Source organism: Bos indicus, chromosome X (assembly GCF_029378745.1).
Source record: "Bos indicus isolate NIAB-ARS_2022 breed Sahiwal x Tharparkar chromosome X, NIAB-ARS_B.indTharparkar_mat_pri_1.0, whole genome shotgun sequence".
Taxonomy (NCBI): domain Eukaryota; kingdom Metazoa; phylum Chordata; class Mammalia; order Artiodactyla; family Bovidae; genus Bos; species Bos indicus.
In genome coordinates, this window is record NC_091789.1 from 18,657,802 (window position 1) to 18,678,522 (window position 20,721).

Below are 20,721 nucleotides of genomic sequence, written 5' to 3' on the forward strand. Positions count from 1 at the left end.
TATTTTAATAAATTTATAGTTTCCTGAAATACTGCATACTCTTTTACCTTGAATCTAGCTTCTTCAAGGGATCTCAAAGATGATGAATGCTATATATGGAAATTAATTTTCAAGTTCATAATAGTCATAGTTTATCATAGTTTTCTTAATCCCAGATGCAGAAATTTTTTGACACATTTAATGATCTTTATGCTATCATTTTGTGTTCACTTCTCAGTGATCTGAGTTCAGGGACACATTCTATCTGTCTTATGTTGTATGTGTGTGTGTTTAATAGTAAAAGTATAATACAGAATGAAATCTTTGATTTTTCCAAGGCTTAGCCACAGAATTCAAAAGATTAAATCACCAGGATTTTTTTTTTCACCCAACTACAAGCAAACTTTTGTTCAAGTGGGGGAGCTTAACTGTTATTAAGCACTTATTATTCACTTAGCTCTATAATAGGTCCCATCTGTGGGCTCATTTCATCCTACAAGAAATTTACAAGGTCAGAAACCAAAGATGTTCAGCATTAACAAATATCAAGCCAAGACTTAGCCCAAAATTACTGAATTCTTTTACAGCTACTCTCACCAAGTTCCAGTGGCACAAAACCCAGACTGTCCTGTAACCCTAGGTTTTATTTCTCCAGCTCCTGCTTCCTCTCCCTCTCTCTCCCGCACCATGGCTTCCCTAGGCCCCACTTATCATCCACTTGCAAGAAAGTATGGTTTAAAGGATTCTTTTACTTTTTAATCGGAGAAGGCAATGGCACCCCACTCCAGTAGTCTTGCCTAGAAAATCCCATGGACGGAGGAGCCTGGAAGACTGCAGTCCATGGGGTTGCTGAGGGTCGGACATGACTGAGCGACTTCACTTTCACTTTTCACTTTCATGCATTGGAGAAGGAAATGGCAACCCACTCCAGTGTTCTTGCCTGGAGAATCCCAGGGACGGGGGGGCCTGGTGGGCTGCCGTGTATGGGGTCGCACAGAGTCGGACACGACTGAAGTGACTTAGCAGTTACTTTTTAATGAATAAGATATTCTTTTGCTGTTTGTCTTTGTGAGTATGTAGCCATTTAAGACATTCTTAATGAAAGAACCTAAAGCTAGTAGTTAAAGTGACCTCTGGTTTATTTGTGCAGTTTTCTTTTCTTCCCCTAAATTAGACCAGATATTTAAAAATTGATTATATATTTCTATCTGATTATGAAGTTTGAAAATCAGGACTAATTCAACTGGTTATTAATATAAACTGTAAAGCAACTTACTTCTATAGTGGCAGATTATATATTATAAACATTTAAAATGAAACACAAGTGGTGATCATTTTTGTAATATATGGAAATATTGAATTGCTGTGTTGTACACCTGGAACTAACATAGCATTGTAGGTCAATTATACTTCAGTAAAAAATAAATTAAAACTTTTAAAATTTAAATAAAATTGTAACACAAAAATTAAAACTAAAATAAAATGAAGCACAAGTAGATAATGAATGAAATGGGAAAACAGAAACAACATTAACTTTCAATCTGGGTGCTGACTGACTGGAAAATTAAGGGTTATTTTCAGCAGTTTAATGGTCTGATAAATATCTTAAGTTACATATTTCTTTACATGTCTTCTTTAACCATGACTTCTTTTTAGCTATTAAACTTAACCTTTTAGGTACAAAACAGAAATGTGTGTTTCTTGCCTCATTACATTTTGAACTTTCACTATGACATTAACAAAGGCAATTATTTAATTTCATTTCGTTTTTTAGTAAAATGGGGGAACTAATAGTAGCTACGTTATAGGATTATTGTGAGGATGAAAAGATTTAATATATGTGTGGTGCCTGGCACACTACATTAAAAGTTGTTTAATGGAAATTTTAAAACACACAAAAAAGAACCTCCATGTATTCAGTATCCAGCTTTAACTATTGATTACATTTTGTACATCATTTTTCAACTATCCCCTTTTATTTTGGGGGTAGGAGGGTGCTTTAAAGTATATCTCTGATATCTTTTTAACCTTAAATACTCTGTATGAATCTGAGGATGTTTTATTTCACATAAACACAATGCCATCGTCACATCTAATGGAGTTATTCTTTAATTTTATTGAATAACAAGTCCATGTTAAATTTTCCTGATTCTGCAAAAAATGCCCTTTTCAGTGATTCAAACATGTTCCAGCCATGATCTTTTAGGTTACTTTTATTTAAAACAGCCTTCCTCTCCTGATTTTGTTCCATGCCACTTACTTACTGAAGAAACAGGCCATTTGTCTTATGAAAAGCCCCACATTTTGATTCTGCTTCCAGGTGCCAGTGTTTGATATACTCTTTTATTCCTTGTATTTCCTACAAACTGATTGGACTATACTTGCATTAATTTTAAAATAAGCACACAGTCCCAAGTTAATATTAGGTTCTGGGTCAACATTTAAGTAAGGGTATGGTTTAAGTTACCCTTTTTCTACTAGGCAGTTAATGGGCAATTTCTCCTTGACTCTAGTTGTTAGTTGTTTTCTAGGCATTAGAGAGCTTGAGAACATCAAGTGAGAAGTTAATTTTCTTTTTTTTTTCAGCTCTGAGATATAATTAACATATAACATTGTGTAAGCATAAGGTCTATAATAATTTGATATATATATATATATATATATATATTGCGAACCTGTCAGTCCTAAAGGAAACCAACCCTGAATATTCATTGGAAGGACAATGCTGAAGCTGAAGCTCTGGTACTTTGGCCACCTGATGTGAAGAGCTGACTCATTGCAAAAGACCCTGATGCTGAGAAAGATGGAAGGCAAAAGGAGAAGGGGATGGCAGAGGGATGAGATGGTTAGATAGCATCACTGACTCAATGGACATGAATTTAAGCAAATTCCAGGAGATAATAGAGGACAGACAAGCCTGGTATGCTGTAGCCCATGGGGTCACAGAGGTGGACGTGACTTAGAGACTGAATAACAACAAAGCAATGACATTAGATTTCTGTGATTTGGTTTTGAGTTTTCCTTGGAACCTGCAAAGTACCTACTGTCTCTTACTTCTCTAAGGGAATAGCTTAACTTGTTTTAAAGAAACTTAATTTGATCTTAGTTTGCAAATTGTTTTATTCTTTCAACAAGAATTCATTGAGGAATGTGCCACTGGGCAACTAAAATCTCTCAGGCATACTGTCCTTCAGAGAGCAAAAGTGGGTGACTTACTATTTTCTTTTTAGATACTAAGGGACTGAAAACCAACTTCAGTGCTCAAGTGCAGCAAATCTCCTTAACCTAGGTTTCTACCATACAGTACTCTTTGCCCTTGACAGTTACATAGCTTTTGACCTTTTATCCTTATTTTAACAATCTTATTTTATTATAAACTATCTCATATCCATTTGAGAAATTGGCAAGATATAAATAATAGAAGTGTCCACCCACTTTTACTAACGATCCTAAAATAGTTGATGTTGGGGAATGCTCCAACTTTCAATGGGAAAAACAATATGCAAAATTCTGTCCTACTTCTGGGAAAACTTACTCTTTACTTGTGAATTGAGTGAATTACAAAATACTTTGAGCTTCTCACTATACAAAAGCATCTAAATAAATGTTAAATGGAAGAACTATACTAACAATTACATTTTGTTGAAATGTGATTCCATTATTTTAAAAGACTGATTAACTTCTTAAACTTCCTTTCCCAATTTCCCTCATTTTCCATAATGGCATCAAATAGTCTCCCAGTTTTAAGACTCAGAGCTATAGGTTCATCTTCAGTTTTCCTTATTTTTCGACTGTATCCTATTAAGCATCTAATCCTATTAATTCTTCCTTGACAATATCTTCTCTGTTCCCATTACTACTTTCTTCTGTCCCTTGGGTCTAGATTACAGTAATAATATTCTAATTATATTCTAATAGATTTCCTACCTCTGCTAGTTTAGTCTGACTTCCACAATCAACACCAAAGTAGCTTTTTAAAAAATCAACATTATTTCACCTTTTTCTCTCCTGTGTAAAAAGTTAGAATGCTTCCCATTACCTTTTGAGTACTAATAAGAAGAGATAGGCTGTATTGAGCACTTACTATGTGCCAGACCTTTTAACAGGAACTGTATAACCACCTCATTATCCTTATTATTCGCATTATCATCTTCATAGGATCAAGAAACTGAGGCTCAGGTTAAGCTGTTTGCCTAAGGTCACACAGGTAGTAAGTTATAGAGCTGGGATTTGGCTCAATTCTGTTTGGCTCCAGAATCTGAGGTCCTAACAACTATGCTATTCTGCCCAAACTCATTAAATTCAAAATCTTCAATTATTTAAGATTCTATAAATCTGATGCTCTCTTACCACTCCAGGTTTCTTTCTTGTTTATAGTGCAAATTCTTATCCAGCCAAGCTAGTCTCACTATTCTCCAATCTGCATATTCTTTCTCTCCTCTAAACCTTTGTTCATATGATTCCTTCTGCTTTTTGGTATCATATCCAAAAAATCATTGCCAAATGGCACAAAGATTTTGCCCTATTTTTTCTCATTTGTTATCTATGCTTTTGGTGTCGTATCCAAAAAATCATTGCCAATGACTAAGTCCAATGACACTAAGTCCAATGACACTAAGCTTTTGCCCTATGTTTTCTTCAAAGAGTTTTATAGTTTTATGTTTAGGTCTTTGGTCCATTTTGAGTTAATTTTTGTGTATAGTGTAAGAAAGAGTTCAACTTCATTCTTTTGTATATGGATGTTCAGTTTTCCAAGCACTATTTACTGAAAAGATCATTCTTTCCCCCTTTGAATGGTGTTGACATCCTTTTGAAAATCAATTGACCATATATCCAAGGGATTTTTTTTAGGCTCTCTCTATTCTATTTCATTGGTCTGTATGCCTCTCCTCATGCCAGAACCACACTGTTTTAATTACTGTAGCTTTGTGTAGTGACTTTTGAAATCAGGTAATGTGAGTCCTCCAAAGTTTATTCTTCTTTCTCAAGATCGTTTTTATATTTCTTCAAAAAATGTCATTGAGGTTTTGATAGGCATTACCTTGCATCTGTAGATCACTTTGGGTAGCATTGCCTTTTTAACAGTATTGTCTTTTAATCCACAAACACAGGATGTCTTTCCATATGTGGGTTATTTTTAAAGTAACTATTTATGTGAAAAACACACACTATAAAAAGGTCAAACAATATGGTAAAGTACAGAGAAAGACATTAAAAGACACTTGCTTCTTGGAAGAAAAGCTATGACCAACGTAGACAGTGTATTAAAAAATAGAGACATTACTTTACCGACAAAGGCCCATATAGTCAAAGCTATGGTTTTTCTGGTAGTCATGTATGGATGTGAGAGTTGAACCATAAAAAAGACTGAATGCCAAAGAATTGATGCTTTTGAGCTGTGGTGTTGGAGAAGATTCTTGAAAGTCCCTTGGACTGCAAGGAGATCAAACCAGTCAATCCTAAAGGAAATCAGTCCTGAATATTCATTAAAAGGACTGATGCTGAAGCTGAAGCTCCAGTACTTTGGCCACCTGATGCAAAGAGCTGAGTCACTAGAAAAGACCCTGATGCTGGGGAAGATTGAAGGCAAGAGGAGAAGGGGACAATAGAGGATGAGATGGTTGGATGGCATCACTGATTCAATGGACATGGGTTTGAGCAAGCTCCGGGATTTGGTGAAGGTCAGGGAAGCCTGGCGTGCTTCAGTCCATGGGGTCGCAAAGAGTCAGACATGACTGAGTGACTGAACAACAACAACAACAGAGACAAAACAAATTGCTACGAACCTCACTACACATTGATAAGGGCTGCTAACTTTTGGAAGAAGGCAATGGCAACCCACTCCAGTACTCTTGTCTGGAAAATTCCATGGACAAAAGAGCCTGGTGGGCTCCATAGGGTCACAGAGACACGATTGAAGCAACTTATCACAGCATAGCACCTGAAGAATGAATAGATAACCTCTGGAGGCTGTCATTTTTCATGTTTTGTTACTAAAACAATTTTTAGAGGCTGTTAGAGTCCTTTAACTAACTCAGTTCTAATTACTTTAAGTGTTGGTATGAGTGAGTGAGTAAATCTCCAAGTGTGTTAGGAGGAAGAAAGAAACATGTAATATAACTTTACTTGTGTCTTGGAAAAGAAAAGGGCATATTTTAAAGTCCTGAATTGTGCAGTCCTGATTTTGTCCATGTAAAAAAAATCTATAAACATTTTTATAGCTGTTTATTTTTGCTGTCCCATTTGTATCTTAGTTTTAACCAAATCTTCTTTGATCCTTTCCTGGACAAGTACTGTAGTTTTTGATAATAAAGCACGGGTCAAATCCAAAGAGAAAGATTGAAATTTAGGATTTGTGTATATATTAAGTATTGCTCAATGTTGAGTACCCACATTCTAGGTCTTTTTGGAAGTGTGAGGGAAACCCCTCACCAGGTATGTAGCTCTCTTTCCCCAAAGGCAAGAGTTTCCTTTGCTTATTGAAGTGAATCTTGGGTTTCCTGCTTGCTTTAAGATGATGAGAGCTCCACGGTACAACCACTAATGCAGTAAGGATTCCCTTCCCCATGCCATATCTGTCACCCTCAGTATTTGATAAGTAAGCAATAGGTGCTACAGTTGTTCACTGCTTTCTGCTTATACAGAAGAACAACGAGGTACAGAAACCATCCTCTGCAAACTGCACTGATTTAATTCCAGCATCTGCAGCAGTTTCCCTCACCGAGGTGACTGGCAAGGTAAGAAAGGAGTGTCTAAAAGTCTGTGTGCCTTGAAATATTTGTAAGACTTAAATGTTTCACTTTTGAGGGATATATTTTGCTATAGTATGTCTGATTCTAAATGATAGTTCTCCCTTCCTTTTCGTTTCTTAAACTATTATCTACTTATTACAAAAGTCACCAACTTTTAGGTACATGATTTGATTAATTTTGGTAATTGTGTACAATCTTGTAACTGTAACCATAATCAAGATATAGAACAATTTTCACACTCTAAACAGTTTCCTCATGATCTTTTGCACTTGATCTCCTTCCCCACTACCTCCACCCACTCTGGGAAACCACTGATCTGCTTTCTGAGAAAAGTGGTGGTTTTAAAACCTCTGTTCCAATTCGGTGTTAGCAATGTTTTTCTCCATCACTACAAACTTGTGTGAGATGCACTGGCTTGCCTCCAAGTCCTATTCCTAGTCCTATGCAATGATTTACAATGTAAGTTTCTATTGTATGCAAATACTAAATTGCTTATAAAACAAGAATTTGGGAAAACTTAAAAGAAATTACACCGAGTTCAATCCCTGGCTGGGAAACTAAGATCCTGAAAGCCACAAGGTACAGGACCCCCCCAAAAAATATATATAGATCCAGTTTCCATGACAACCGAAAAAGTAATGTCAATGCCATTGTTTTGTTTTATCATTTTGTGTTATTGAAATGAATCAAGTGACTAAGAACATGTGAGAACATGTGAACATATGAAGAATCAGTAATTCATTAAGACTGTCTGACATAGTTTTCCTCTGACTCAGCTTGTTCATAAGGATCAGAGTTAACTCTTAAATGAACTTTTAACAACCATACCCTCTTATTCATCCATGATTTTCACCTGGACTCAAGGCAGGTCAGAGCCAGGACTGTGTGTCCTTCTAGCTTTTCCCCCCACAACTTGGGAAAATCCTGAATCCTTATAAATTACAAGTCAGTTTGCTGTCCTGAGGCTTTCCTGTTTTTACCTACATTTAGAGACAAACAATGAAATCATGTATTGTGGGATACTATATAAAGTTCTCTTTTAGTGTATATCTTTAGATCTGTTATAATGAAATAGTCACAGCTGATCTTATTCAAATGTTTTCTTATAATGATTATGATAATTTTATTTTAGAAGAAGTCAAAGTGCCGCCAGTACTATTAGATCAAGTGTCCTTGGCCCATTAAAAGGAAAAGGTACTTTTATCTACCAACAGAAATAACTTATTATTTTTACAAGATATCATATAAAATCAAGTATTATACATAAATTCATTTAAAAGGATTTAGTTATTTAAAATATATTTGATTAATTACTAGAGGCCATTTGTCTTACTTAAATGAAACTATATGTAAAGACATTTTGAGAGCTATCAAGTGCCATATAAATGTGAATTGAAAACCTCAGTTCCAGTTTAGTCAACTAGTTGCCTTAAATACCTTCTGAAACAAGAAGGGGAATGAATAAACAGACTGAGTCAGTTATCAAGTATTCTGCTGAATCTCAACCCCTGCGCTGCCCTGCCACCACACATACACATTAATATCGTATGAATAAGTTGACACAAATTAGATCCACTTACAACACTAAAAAATATATACTAATGTGTATGTCATTTGATGATTAACTTGTTTATGTGGGCTATTTTTGGTTAAATATATGGAAAATGACCCACCTACTCAGTAATAAAAGGATAGGGAAAGAACAGCAGTTTTGTGTTTTTTTTTTAAACTCCTGCAGTCCTGGATCCCATTTCTCATCCCTGACTCACTAAGCTATTTATTTCCTTTTTTTTTCTTGATATAACTACTGAATTATAGGCTTAGTACAAAGTTTAACTATAATAGGGAGGGGAAATGGATAAATGGGAAAGAGAGTAAACTTAAAAATGTATATTTGTGAAAAATCTATTAACATGGGAAAGAAGAAGGAGAAAGAAGAGGAAATGGAAGGGGAGAGGTAAAGGAAGAAGGAGGAACGTAAAACTAGAGAAAAGGAAACTTAAATGGATTTCAGTGTTCCATGCATTTGGCATAAATTAGTGGCAGTCTTCCTAACAACATAACAAACTCAGTGTGTTCTCATTATGTTCTAAGACTTAGAAGAGAATGGCTTCCCTAGTGGCTCAGCAGTAAAGAATCCACTGGCCAATACAGGAGACATGTGTTCGATCTCTGGGTCAGGAATTTCCCCTGGAGAAGGACGTGGCAACCCACTCCAATATTCTTGCCTGGGAAATCCCATGGACAGAGGAGCCTGGCGGGCTACAGTCCATGCGGTCACAAAAAGGTCAGACACAACTTAGTGACTAAACACACACAATAAGTTATAAACTTGATCATCAGTTTTACTCACATTCAGACCTGGTTATCATGTTAATGTGTAACACTTTCTTCAAAGTCAAGGTTTTGACAATGCAGTTTTCTGTGATTAAATGCTTTCCATAGTATTGAAAAAATATATTTGTTCATTGTATGCTACAAAAAAATCCATCTACTTAGTTCATTGTGTATGTTTAGCAAAATAAGGATAGCAATAACTTGAAGTTTTAAAATAAGGAATGAGGTTAAATTATGATATGTCCTTAATACATAGCTTTATAAACACATGTAGAATTTAGTTAATAATGAGAAAAATTATAATCATAAAAAAGTAGATTACATATCACATTATTTAAAGTGCAAATCCAATTTTGTTTAAAAAAAGCAATCACGTATACACACATATTCAGGAACTACTGAAAACAGTGATCTCTGGATAATTGCAATGTAAAAATTTTTCCTTTTGTTTTTCTTTTATAAATTAATTGCAATGAAAAGTTTTACTTTTGCAGTTGAAAGCATAATAAACACATTAGATAAAATATATCTACCTTGATGTGCATTCTTTGTCATAGGTGAAATGACATCTCAACACCATCCAGAGAGAATTTTCCAAGACACAACCAACATGCTTTCTTCTGATACTAATCCCAGTGTTTGATAGGAATGTTTGGTAAGTATTAACATGAGACTTTGAGCATTCATTGGCCACTTTTGGTTTTTCAGTCTACTTTGGCTATTGTACATATTCAAAAGTGTGGTATATTATGAAATATTTTTAGTAAGTTTTATAAAATGACTATCCCAAATGGATACTGTTAACTTTAGTTCTTCTACCCAACACTTAGTATATGGTAGACACATTTTTAGAAGTGGGCTTTTGGCGTTAGATTAAGAGGTATTAGAGAAATATTAACACATAAAAATGCAAGCTTGGGAAAGAGTCATCTGCCCATCTTTTCTACCTTGGATTTTTGTGTACTTTTTTAGGCTGAGCATATGATTTAAAAGTGTGCCAAGAAAGCAACTTTTAATAATCAAAATGGAAAATACAGAGAAGGGATTTTTATTATCATTACTGTTGGTTTTGTTTCACTCCTCTTATGAAACTGCTCCTGTAACCAGTGCCAATCCCTTGTTCATTTTGCATTCATTTGTACACAAAGCGCAGAGATCTCTTGAATTCTGTTATCAATGAGTGGCATTTTCTTTTCCTAATCTATCCTCAGATGTTCTTGATAGAAACAACAGTAGTGCAGGATCATCTCAATTCACCAGCGAAAATCAGCACTGTCACAAACTCTCCTGTGTTGCCTTCTGATTCTAGTTCTCCATTGTAATTGATGAACTTTCAACTAAATGATTCACTCATCCCAAGACTTTCTCCCCAATGGAGAAACACACATGCACTCACTTGCTTGATCTCTCTCTCACACTCATACACATGTTGGATCAGTAACAGAATTGTCTGTGATATAACTGACTATTTCTTATTTATCTTTTTTTCTCAATTTCCTAAAATTCTGTTTACAGAACTTGCATGTCTAATTCCTGTGTATGCTCTTAAAAGCAACGTAGTGATTCATGTTGATGTATGGCAAAACCAATACAATATTGTAAAGTAATTAGCCTCTGATTAAAATAAATTTAATTAAAAAAAAGGCAACATAGTAATACTTTCAAAGATATTTTCCAAACAAGATGTATCTTGAAGATACAATCATACATCTTCAGGTTGCTAATATATAGAAACATCCTGCGCCTTGACTTTAAAAAAAAAAAAAAATTGAGAGCTCTATTTATGTGAATAAAAAATAAATAAAATTTACATTCTAATGAAATATAATTGTTCCATTAATCAACAGGTAAAATGATTTTGAAAATTATGTGCTGAATATTTATGCTAGTTTTTTTTAATATTTTCAGTAATTGCTAGTTTCCATTCTGTAAAGAAAAATCATCTATCAAAAGCAGTTTTAAAAACTAAGCTAGTTATACTGTACTGATCCAAGGATTGCCAATTTTTCACATGAATCCTTGGATGTTTAATTTGTTGCGAAGAAATATGTAGGGGAGGCAAGATGAATGGAAGCTAATTGACTAGCAAGAAAATTATATGTAATTGGGGCCTCACTCAATTTGTACTTAACCTGATTATCCCTGATCAATTTTGTATTCTAATTAAGTGTGAAAAAAGACAATGTGGATAAATTGTGGTCTTTTGCATTCTATGAATTACCTTGTATTCATCATCATGACTACTGATTTGATTAAATTGAGTAAATTGTCTAACGGGCTTAATATGTTAGGGCTTTTCTGCAAGAATCATGTGCTTCCAGTTATTCCCAAAGGGTTATAAAGATTTGTTTAAAACCCAATTTTCTCTTCAAAAGTCTTAAGGATCTTTTAAATAAGAAAAATCATCTGTTAAAAATTTTAAATCTAAAGTAAGTGCTCTAAGTAATTGGGGCTAGTATTAGCATTTTGAAAAATAGAAATGTGTTATATCTTCATGAAATGAAGTTGAGAATTGGTTTAAATTTCCTCAGCTAATGAAGGTAGAAATGGCTATCTAAAATATTTATTAAATGTTTTTCTTTGTCATTAGAAATAATCAGAATGATTGAAATCTGATGTACGCGTATCCCACGTGGGAAAAAGATAGGCATCAAGAACCTTTTGTCAATGGCCCTGATGGAATTGATTAGAATGGATATATATTGTGTCTGTGTTGGGGGAAGGGCAGATTCTATTCACCTATGGATAAATGAAACTGAATATTTCTGAGATGACTGGGATCATCCTGAAGCTGGGATAGGATTCTACAAATCGACTAAGGACACGTGAACTATGAATATTGCCTTTGTTATTTACCTTCTTGCCAGACATTAGTTGATGAGTTGTGAACATATAAGGGGGCTCTCACAGAATGAGGTATGATTCCAGTGATGTTACTTGCTGAAATTATATATTGACCAAAAAAAGGTCCCCATGCATTATTTGACACTTCAGCCAAAAAAAAAAAAAAAAAAAAGAGTTTTTCAGAATGATCAAAGACTAAGGATAGAGAAAGTAAGCAATGGGGGTGAGACTGTAACACACTGTGTGAGGAACTTTCACCCAGAAATCTTGGTGATCTTGACTATCTCATCCTAATACACTTTTTTTCAACTCAGACAATTTCTTTCACTCTATTTTCTTAGTTTTTATTGTTTTAGTTGAATCCTAGGGTGCCACAACTCACTATAATATGCTCAGAATTGAGGACCTTGTGGTTGGTTTTCCATTCTATTACCTTTGAACTTGTATATTGGGAGGCTCCATTTCTTAAATGATTTTCCATTTATTAATTTTCAGATCAAAGCAATTCTAAGTTTTACATGAGATATTTTGTAGTTAAGTTTTAAAAATTATAATAAGACTATGTTTTGTAATTCTAAACATGCCGAGGAACTGCCATACCAATTTTCCACAGAGAAGGACATGTACTGGTTTCTTAGGGCTATAATAACACAGTACCACAAACTGGGTAGCCCAAAATAATAGAAATGGATTATATCTGTAGGGACCCTATTTTCAAATAAGGTCACATTAAGAGGCGCAGGGAGTTAGGGAGTTAGAACTTCACCATTATCTTTCTGTGGACATGATTCAACCCACAACAGGATGGTTTTGGAATTTTTTATTGTTCCAATTTTTTAAATTAGTTTTTTAAATCACCTATCTTATAACTCATCTTTAAAAGTGTAAGAACAAGAGGTGATCATATTGTACATGTGTTTGTATGTCTTCCTATACATTTTTATATATATATATAATTATAAATATATATTTATATATAAATATATAATTATAAATATATATTTATATAAATATAAATTTATAAATTGTAATTGTAATTGTAATATTTAATATAATTTATAAATAATATTTTAAATTTAACATTTAAATAATATATAAATTATAAATAAATATTAATGTATAAATATAATATATATAATATATTTAAATATATTATAAATATATATTATAAATATAAATATGCTAGTTTTCACATTGTCAGTAAGAGGATAAATAAAAGTAGAAATATGTTTTTCAAATATTTTAAAAGCATCATTTTTAATCCTTAAATGTGTTCATGTTCAATCACATATTCCTATTTTACTTATAATCTTCTAAAAGAGCAGCACTCAAGTTTATCCTAACATGAAAGCTCATTGCAATAATAAGTTAGATTCTCAGATCAGGAAAAAGATATGGTTCTTCAAATTTTTAATGACTAAATAAACTAATCGAGTTTGCAATATCAAGTATATTCAATAAGTATTGAATATTTTCTGTGTACACAAACTATACTTAAAACTGTATATGAAAATGAGTGAGATACCTTTCCTATTGTCAAGCAGGATAAGTGTGAAAATAATGATACAAGGTAGTCTAAGATAGTATGACCATAAATACACATATGAAAAGATCTCTGTACTATAAAAGTAGGAGAGAAAGACAATAGTGAAATCACAGAATCTTAGAACTTAAAGCAGTTTCAGTTCAGTCACTCAGTCATGTCCAACTCTTTGTGACCCCATGAACCGCAGCATGCAAGGCTTTCTTGTCCATCACCAACTCCCAGAGCTTGCTCAAACTCATGTCTATCGAGTCGGTAATGCCATTCAACCATCTCATCCTCTGTCATCCTCTTCTCCTCCCGCCTTCCATCCTTCCCAGCATCAGGGTCTTTTCCAATGAGTCAGCACTTCGCATCAGGTGGCCAAAGTATTAGAGTCTCAGCTTCAGCATCACTCCTTCCAATGAACATTCAGGACTGATTTCCTTTAGGATGGACTGGTTGGATCTCCTTGCAGTCCAAGGGACTCTCAAGAGTCTTCTCCAACACCACAATTCAAAAGCATCAATTCTTTGGCACTCAGATTTCTTTATAGTCCAACTTTCACATCCATGCATGACTATAGGAAAAACCATAGCTTTAACTAGACGGACCTTTGTCTGCAAAGTAATGTCTCTGCTTTTTAATATGCTACCTAGGTTGGTCATAGCTTTTCTTCCAAGGAGCAAGCATCTTTAAATTTCATGGTTGCAGTCACTATCTGCAGTGATTTTGGAGCCCAAGAAAATAACATCTGTCACTGTTTCCATTGTTTCCCCATCTATTTGCCATGAAATGATGGGACCAGATGCCAGGATCTTCATTTTTTGAATGTTGAATTTTAAGCCAACTTTTTCACTCTCCTCTTTCACCTTCATCAAGAGGCTCTTTCTTTAGTTCATCTTTGCTTTCTACCATAAGTGTGGTGTAATCTACATATCTGAGATGATTGATATTTCTCCCGGCAATCTTGATTCCAGCTTGTGCTTCATCCAGCCTGGCATTTCGCATGATGTTCTCTGCATATACATTAAATAAGCAGGGTGACAATATACAGCCTTGCTGTACTCCTTTCCCAATTTGGAACCAGTCTGTTGTTCCATGTCTGGTTCTAACTATTGCTTCTTGACCTGCATACACGTTTCTCAGGAGGCAGGTAAGGTGGTCTGGTATTCCTATCTCTTGAAGTATTTTCCATAGTTTGTTGTGATCCACACAGTCAAAAGCTTAAGCATAGTCAATAAAGCAGAAGTAGATGTTTTTCTGGAATTCTTTTGTTTTTCTCTATTATCCAACGGATGTTGGCAATTCGAATCTCTGGTTCCTCTGCCTTTTCTAAATCCAGCTTGAACATCTGGAATTTCTTGGTTCACATACTGTTGAAGCTTAGCTTGGAAAATTTTGAGCATTACTTTGCTAGTGTGTGAGATGAGTGCAACTGTGCAGTAGTTTGAATGTTCTTTGGCATTGCCTTTCTTTGGGATTGGAATGAAAACGGACCTTTTCCAGTCCTGTGGCCACTGCTGAGTTTTCCAAATTTGCTGGCATATTGAGTGCAGCACTTTCACAAAATCTTCTTTTAGGATTTGAAATAGCTCAACTGGAATCACATCACATCCACTAACTTTGTCCATAGTGGTGCTTCCTAAGGACTACTTGACCTTGCACTCCAGGATGTCTGCCTCTAGATGAGTGATCACACCCTCCTGGTTGTCTGGGTCACTAAGATCTTTTTTGTATAGTTCTTCTGTGTATTCTTGCCACCTCTTCTTAACATCTGCCTCTGTTAGGTCCGTACTGTTTCTGTCCTTTATTGAGCCCATCTTTGCATGAAATGTTCCCTTGGTATCTCTAATTTTCTTGAGATCTCTAGTCTTTCCCATGCTATTCTTTTCCTCTATTTCTTTGCCTTGATCACTGAGGAAGGCTTTCTTATCTCTCCTTGCTAGTCTTTGGAAATCTACATTCAAATGGATATATCTTTCCTTTTCTCCTTTGCCGTTTGCTTCTGTTCTTTTCACAGCTATTTTGTAAGGCCTCCTCAGACAACCATTTTGCCTTTTTGTATTTCTTTTTCTTGGGGATGGTTTTGATCACAGCCTCCTGTACAATATTATGAACCTCTGTCCATAGTTCCTCAGGCACTCTGCCTATCAGAACTAATCCCTTGAATCTATTTGTCACTTGCACTGTATAATCGTAAGGGATTTGATTTAGGTCATACCTGAATGGTCTAGTGGTTTAAAGGAGTTTAGAAGTCTTTTAATCTACCTCTCAATGCAGGAATCCTTTTAAGAATTCCAGACAGGTTGTCTTTTAGCTTTAGTTTAAAATCTTGTGATTTCAAAGTGATTGACTGAATCCCTCACAGGCCAGCCAGTTCATTCTATTGATGGACAGTTCTCAGTATTAGAAAGTTCTTACATTAAAAAGGGGTGTGGGGTTTGTATCTCTGTGGCCTGTTTCACTGGCTCTTTAGAATTGAGGCAAATCAAATGAGCTATTAAAAGCACATGAGTTAAGATTCTAATTCTGCATTAATCTTTGTTCCTGCTCTCTGAATTATTAGTACTCCCACTACAGCATATTTAATCTCATCTTCTAAATGAATTTTTGAAATTCACCTGGAAGCAACTGTATATAAATATCCATGATGAAAATGCATGTATGGTACTTTGGATATCTATGGAGAAAACTAATTACAATTTGCCTGAAGTGCTTTTAAATATTTTAAATCTTAGAAAGTTGAGCTTGAAAATCTATCATATACATAGACTTTACTCTCAGATAGTTGAAATTCTACATTTAAAAAAGGCAAGGGAATAATAAGTTATTCCGGTGAAAAGGTAGCTTTCTTTCCCTTAAGTTCCATGATATCTCACAGATTTCTTAAAATGTGCTTCTTAACCTGAGAGTAAATAAGATTAATTTTTACAAATGTCCATAAGGTATAGGTGAAAAGACTCACACATCATATAGAATGTTAGAAACTTGCTCAACTTTCTTAATAGTGGGAGACATAGTCTTTCAGAAGAAATGTGTTAAGTTGATACAGTTATTAACGGAATCCTATGAATTGACCAATAAGCTATAGTATGAAATTGGAGATCTCTGTGGCATCACTGACAAAAGTAAATTGATAACACTGGTTCCCATCGACCTTTTAGTTGACTGACCAGTCTCCATTATTAGTGAGCACAGGAGTCAGAAAGCCTGACTTGCAGCTCCAGCTCTATCACTGGCACTGTATGCCTTCGGGGAGGTCACGTCACCTGTCTGTGTTTCATATTTCCAATATGTAAAACAGAGTTGGATTAGATATTTCTCAGATCCCTTCTGCCTCTTAAAATTTTACTGATTCTGTAAAAACATCTGCCTTCATCTTTGCTAGCATGACAGCAAAAGTCATGATGACATTAAACTCCAAAAGGCTTTAAAAAAATATTTAGGAAATTAGACAGCTTTTTACCTAATATTTTGATTCTTTCTGGCAATAAGAAATTCATTCTGTTTAGCCTCATCAATAGTTTCTTCTCATCTATGAATTATGCATGCTTTATGATGAAATGTGGAAAGCTAATTCCCCCCTGATTTCTTGTTTTGTGTGGAAAAATGATCCTCTCAAGAGTTCCATATTAATAACAAGTTCCACTGACAAAACACTCACCATAAAGTTTTCTTTCTACTATAACTACAGCTTGAGACAAAAAAAAAAAAGAGATACAGTTTGTATATTTTTTTCAGAGTAGCAAAGGAGACAGGGCCAAAAGCAATATCAACTATAAAAATTCTATCCCAATACACATTTGGAAGTGCTCAACAAGTACTAAAAAGCAGATAACCAGCAAAATAGCCTTTTCTTTTTCCTTGATAATTATTGTATGGCTATAAGAAAAATTTCTCCCTCTATTGTAGTTTAGTTGATTTCTTAGCATGATTCATGTTTGGTAACTCTCCAATGAACACAAATGAAAAAGGACATATTTGAAAGTCGCAAACAGCTGGTTCGTGACTTTGTGCTGAGGAAAGAAATATTTTGAAATCACATTATCCAGGAGAGGAACCTCACTGTACTTTTCATTTCTAGTCCCACTTTTCTGGGAGGAAAGGTTTAGTTTGCTTTCTTTATTTTTTTTAATTTAGTGAAGGAAAATTGATTTACCCTAGGTGTCCATCAATAGTTTGCTTTCTTAACTAGACATATGAAACTCTGCAGTGGTTTACATTGTCATATTCTTCTATAGTATTTTTATAAGTGTGAGTGAGGTCTTTGGAGAGAAAACTGCTAAGGCTAGCATGTTAGGGCTGTCAAGGGACATTCAGCTAAAATTCCCTTAAACTTGATTTAGAATACATCCTCATGCCACACTGATTATCCAAGGTTTTAAAAACTTGTGTAATAAACAAAGCTGTTGAGAGCATGGGGAAAGTGGTATATGAATTCACTGGGGTGGATTCCTAATGTCCTTTCTAGAGGAAGTTTAGTATGTATCAAAAACCTTCAAAATGTGTACATCTTTAAAATTTTTTTATTCATTTGGCTGTGCTGGGTCTTTGTTGCTGCACAGGCTTTTCTCTAGTTGTGGCGAGGGGTGGCTTTTCTCCAGTTGAAGTGCACAGGCTTCTCATTGTGGTGACTTCTGTTGCTGAGCACAGGCTCTAGGGCATTCAGGTTTCAGTAGCTGCAGCTCCTGAGCTCTATAGCACAGGCTCAGTAGTTGTGGTGCACAGATTAGTTGTCCTGTGGCATGTGGGATATTCCAGGACCAGGGATCGAACCTGTATCTCTTGCGTTGGCAAGCAGATTCTTTACCACTGAGCCACCAGGGAAGCCCCAAAATGTGTACATCTTTTGATATAGCAACTCTTCTAGGAATTTTTCTTAGGAGAATATATAGGACAAGTTGAAATAGATGTTGACTGTAACATTATTTGTCACTTTGGAAAACCTAACATTTTTAACACATTGGGCTGGGACAACTGAATATTCATGTGCAAAACACTGAAATTTGACTCCTACCTTATACCGTATACAAAAATTAACTCAAAATGGATCAATGACCTAAATATTAAGATCTAAAGATCTTTTCAAGAAAATTGGAGATACCAAGGGAACATTTCATGCAAAGATGGGCACAATAAAGGACAGAAATGGTATGGACCTAACAGAAGCAGAAGATGTTAAGAAGAGGTGGCAAGAATACACAGAAGAGCTGTACAAAAAAGGTCTTCATGACTCAGATAACCACGATGATGTGGTCACTGACCTAGAGCCAGACATCCTGGAGTGTGAAATCTGGTGGGCTTTAGGAAGCAATACTATGAACAAAGCTAGTGGAGGTGATGGAACTCCAGCTGAGAAATTTCAAATCCTAAAAGATGATACTGTTAAAGTGTTACACTCAATATGCCAGCAAATTTGGAAAACTCACCAGTGGCCACAGGACTGGAAAAGGTCCATTTTCATTCCAATCCCAAATAAGGGCAATGTCAAAGAATGTTTAAACTACTGTACAATTTCACATGCTAGCAAGGTAATGTTCAAAATCCTTCAAGTTAGGCTTCAACAGTACATAAACTGAGAACTTCCAAATGTAGAAGCTGGATTTAGAAAAGGCAGAGGAACCAGAGATCAAATTGCCAACATCTGTTGTATCATGGAGAAATCAAGGAAATTCCAGAAAAACATCTGTTTCTGCTTTATTGACTATGCTAAAGCCTTTGACTGTGGATGACAACAAACTGCAAAAGTATTAAAGAGATGGGAATACCACACCACCTTACCTGTCTCCTGAGAAACCTGTATGCAGGAATAGAAGCAACAGTGAGAAACAGACACAGAACAATGAACTGGTTACAAAATTGGGAAAGGCGTACAGCAAGGCTGTATATTGTCACCCTGCTTATTTAACTTACATGCAGAGTACACCATTTGAAATGCCAGGCTGGATGAAACATAAGCTGGAATCAAGATTGCCAGGAGAAATATCAACAACTTCAGATATGCATATGATACCACTCTAATGGCAGAAAGTAAAGAGAAACTCAGAGCCTCTTAATGAGGGTGAAAGAGGAGAGTGAAAAAGCTGGCTTAAAACTCAACATTCAAAAAATGAAGACCATAGCATCTGGTCCCATCACTCACTTCATGGCAAATAGAAGGGGAAAAAATTGAAACAGTGGCAAATTTTATTTTCTTGGGCTCCAAAGTCACTGTGGATGGCAACTGCAAGCCATGAAATTAAAAGATGCTTGTTCCTTGGAAGAAAATCTATGACAAACCTAGACAACATGTTAGAAAGCAGAGACATCACTTTAGTGACAAAGATCCATACAGTCAAAGCTATGGTTTTTCTAGTAGTCAGGTACATATGTGAGAGTTGGACCATAAAGAAGGCTGAGCACTGAAGAACTGCTGCTTTTGAATTGTGGTGTTGGAGAAGACTCTTGAAAGTCCCTTGGACAGCAAGGAGATCAAACCAGTTGATCCTAAAGGAAATCAACCCTGAGTATTCATTGGAAGGACTGATGCTGAAGCTGAAGCTTCAACACTTTGGCCACCTGATGCAAAGAGCAGACTCATTGGAAAAGACCTTGGTTCTGGGAAAGATTGAGGGCAGGAGGAGAAGAGGGCAACAGAGAATGAAATGGTTGGATGGCATCATTGACTCAATGGACACGAACAGAGAATGAAATGGTTGGATGGCATCATTGACTCAATGGACACGAGTTTGAGCTAACTCCTGGAGATGATGAAAGACAGGGAAGCCTGGCGTGCTGCAGTCCATGGGATCATAAAGAGTCGAACACAACTTAGTGACTGAACAACAACAAAACCATTTAATTCTTAGAAAAAGAAGAGGGTAAATATTTATGACCCTGGATTTAGCAATGGATTCTTAGATATAGCACCAAAAGAAAAATAAATTGAACTTTATAAAAATTAAGAACTTTTGTGAATCAAAGAACATTATCAAGGCAGTGAAAAGGCAATCTGTAGTGTAAAAAAATTTTGTAAATCATATCTGATAAGGGTTTAATCCTGAATATGTAAGCAATTCTGATAGCTCAACAACAAAAAGCCCAATTAAAATATGGGCAAAGGACTTTATGAATAGACATTTCTCCAAAGAAGATATACAGATGGTCAATAAGCACATGAAAAGATGTTCAACATTATTAGTTATTAGGGAAATGCAAATCAAAACCACAAAGAGATGCCATTTTATACATGCTATTGCTACTGCTGCTAAGTCACGTCAGTCGTGTCTGACTCTGTGCGACCCC

General features: G+C 35.3%; 1 protein-coding gene across 2 annotated transcripts in view; it reads left to right on the plus strand.

Moving 5' to 3' along the window:
- LOC109554993 (P2R1A-PPP2R2A-interacting phosphatase regulator 1-like) overlaps positions 1-20,721 on the plus strand; it is a 67,052-nt gene that overhangs the window by 31,397 nt on the left and 14,934 nt on the right. The window contains exons 4-6 of one of the 2 annotated variants that reach the window (XM_070783764.1): positions 6,624-6,716; positions 7,864-7,925; positions 9,626-9,723. In XM_070783764.1, coding sequence (XP_070639865.1) covers positions 6,624-6,716; positions 7,864-7,893 — 123 coding nt within the window. In that variant the 3' untranslated portion in view covers positions 7,894-7,925; positions 9,626-9,723. The remainder of the gene's footprint in view (positions 1-6,623; positions 6,717-7,863; positions 7,926-9,625; positions 9,724-20,721) is intronic. The other variant, XM_019955552.2, reaches the window with a different exon arrangement.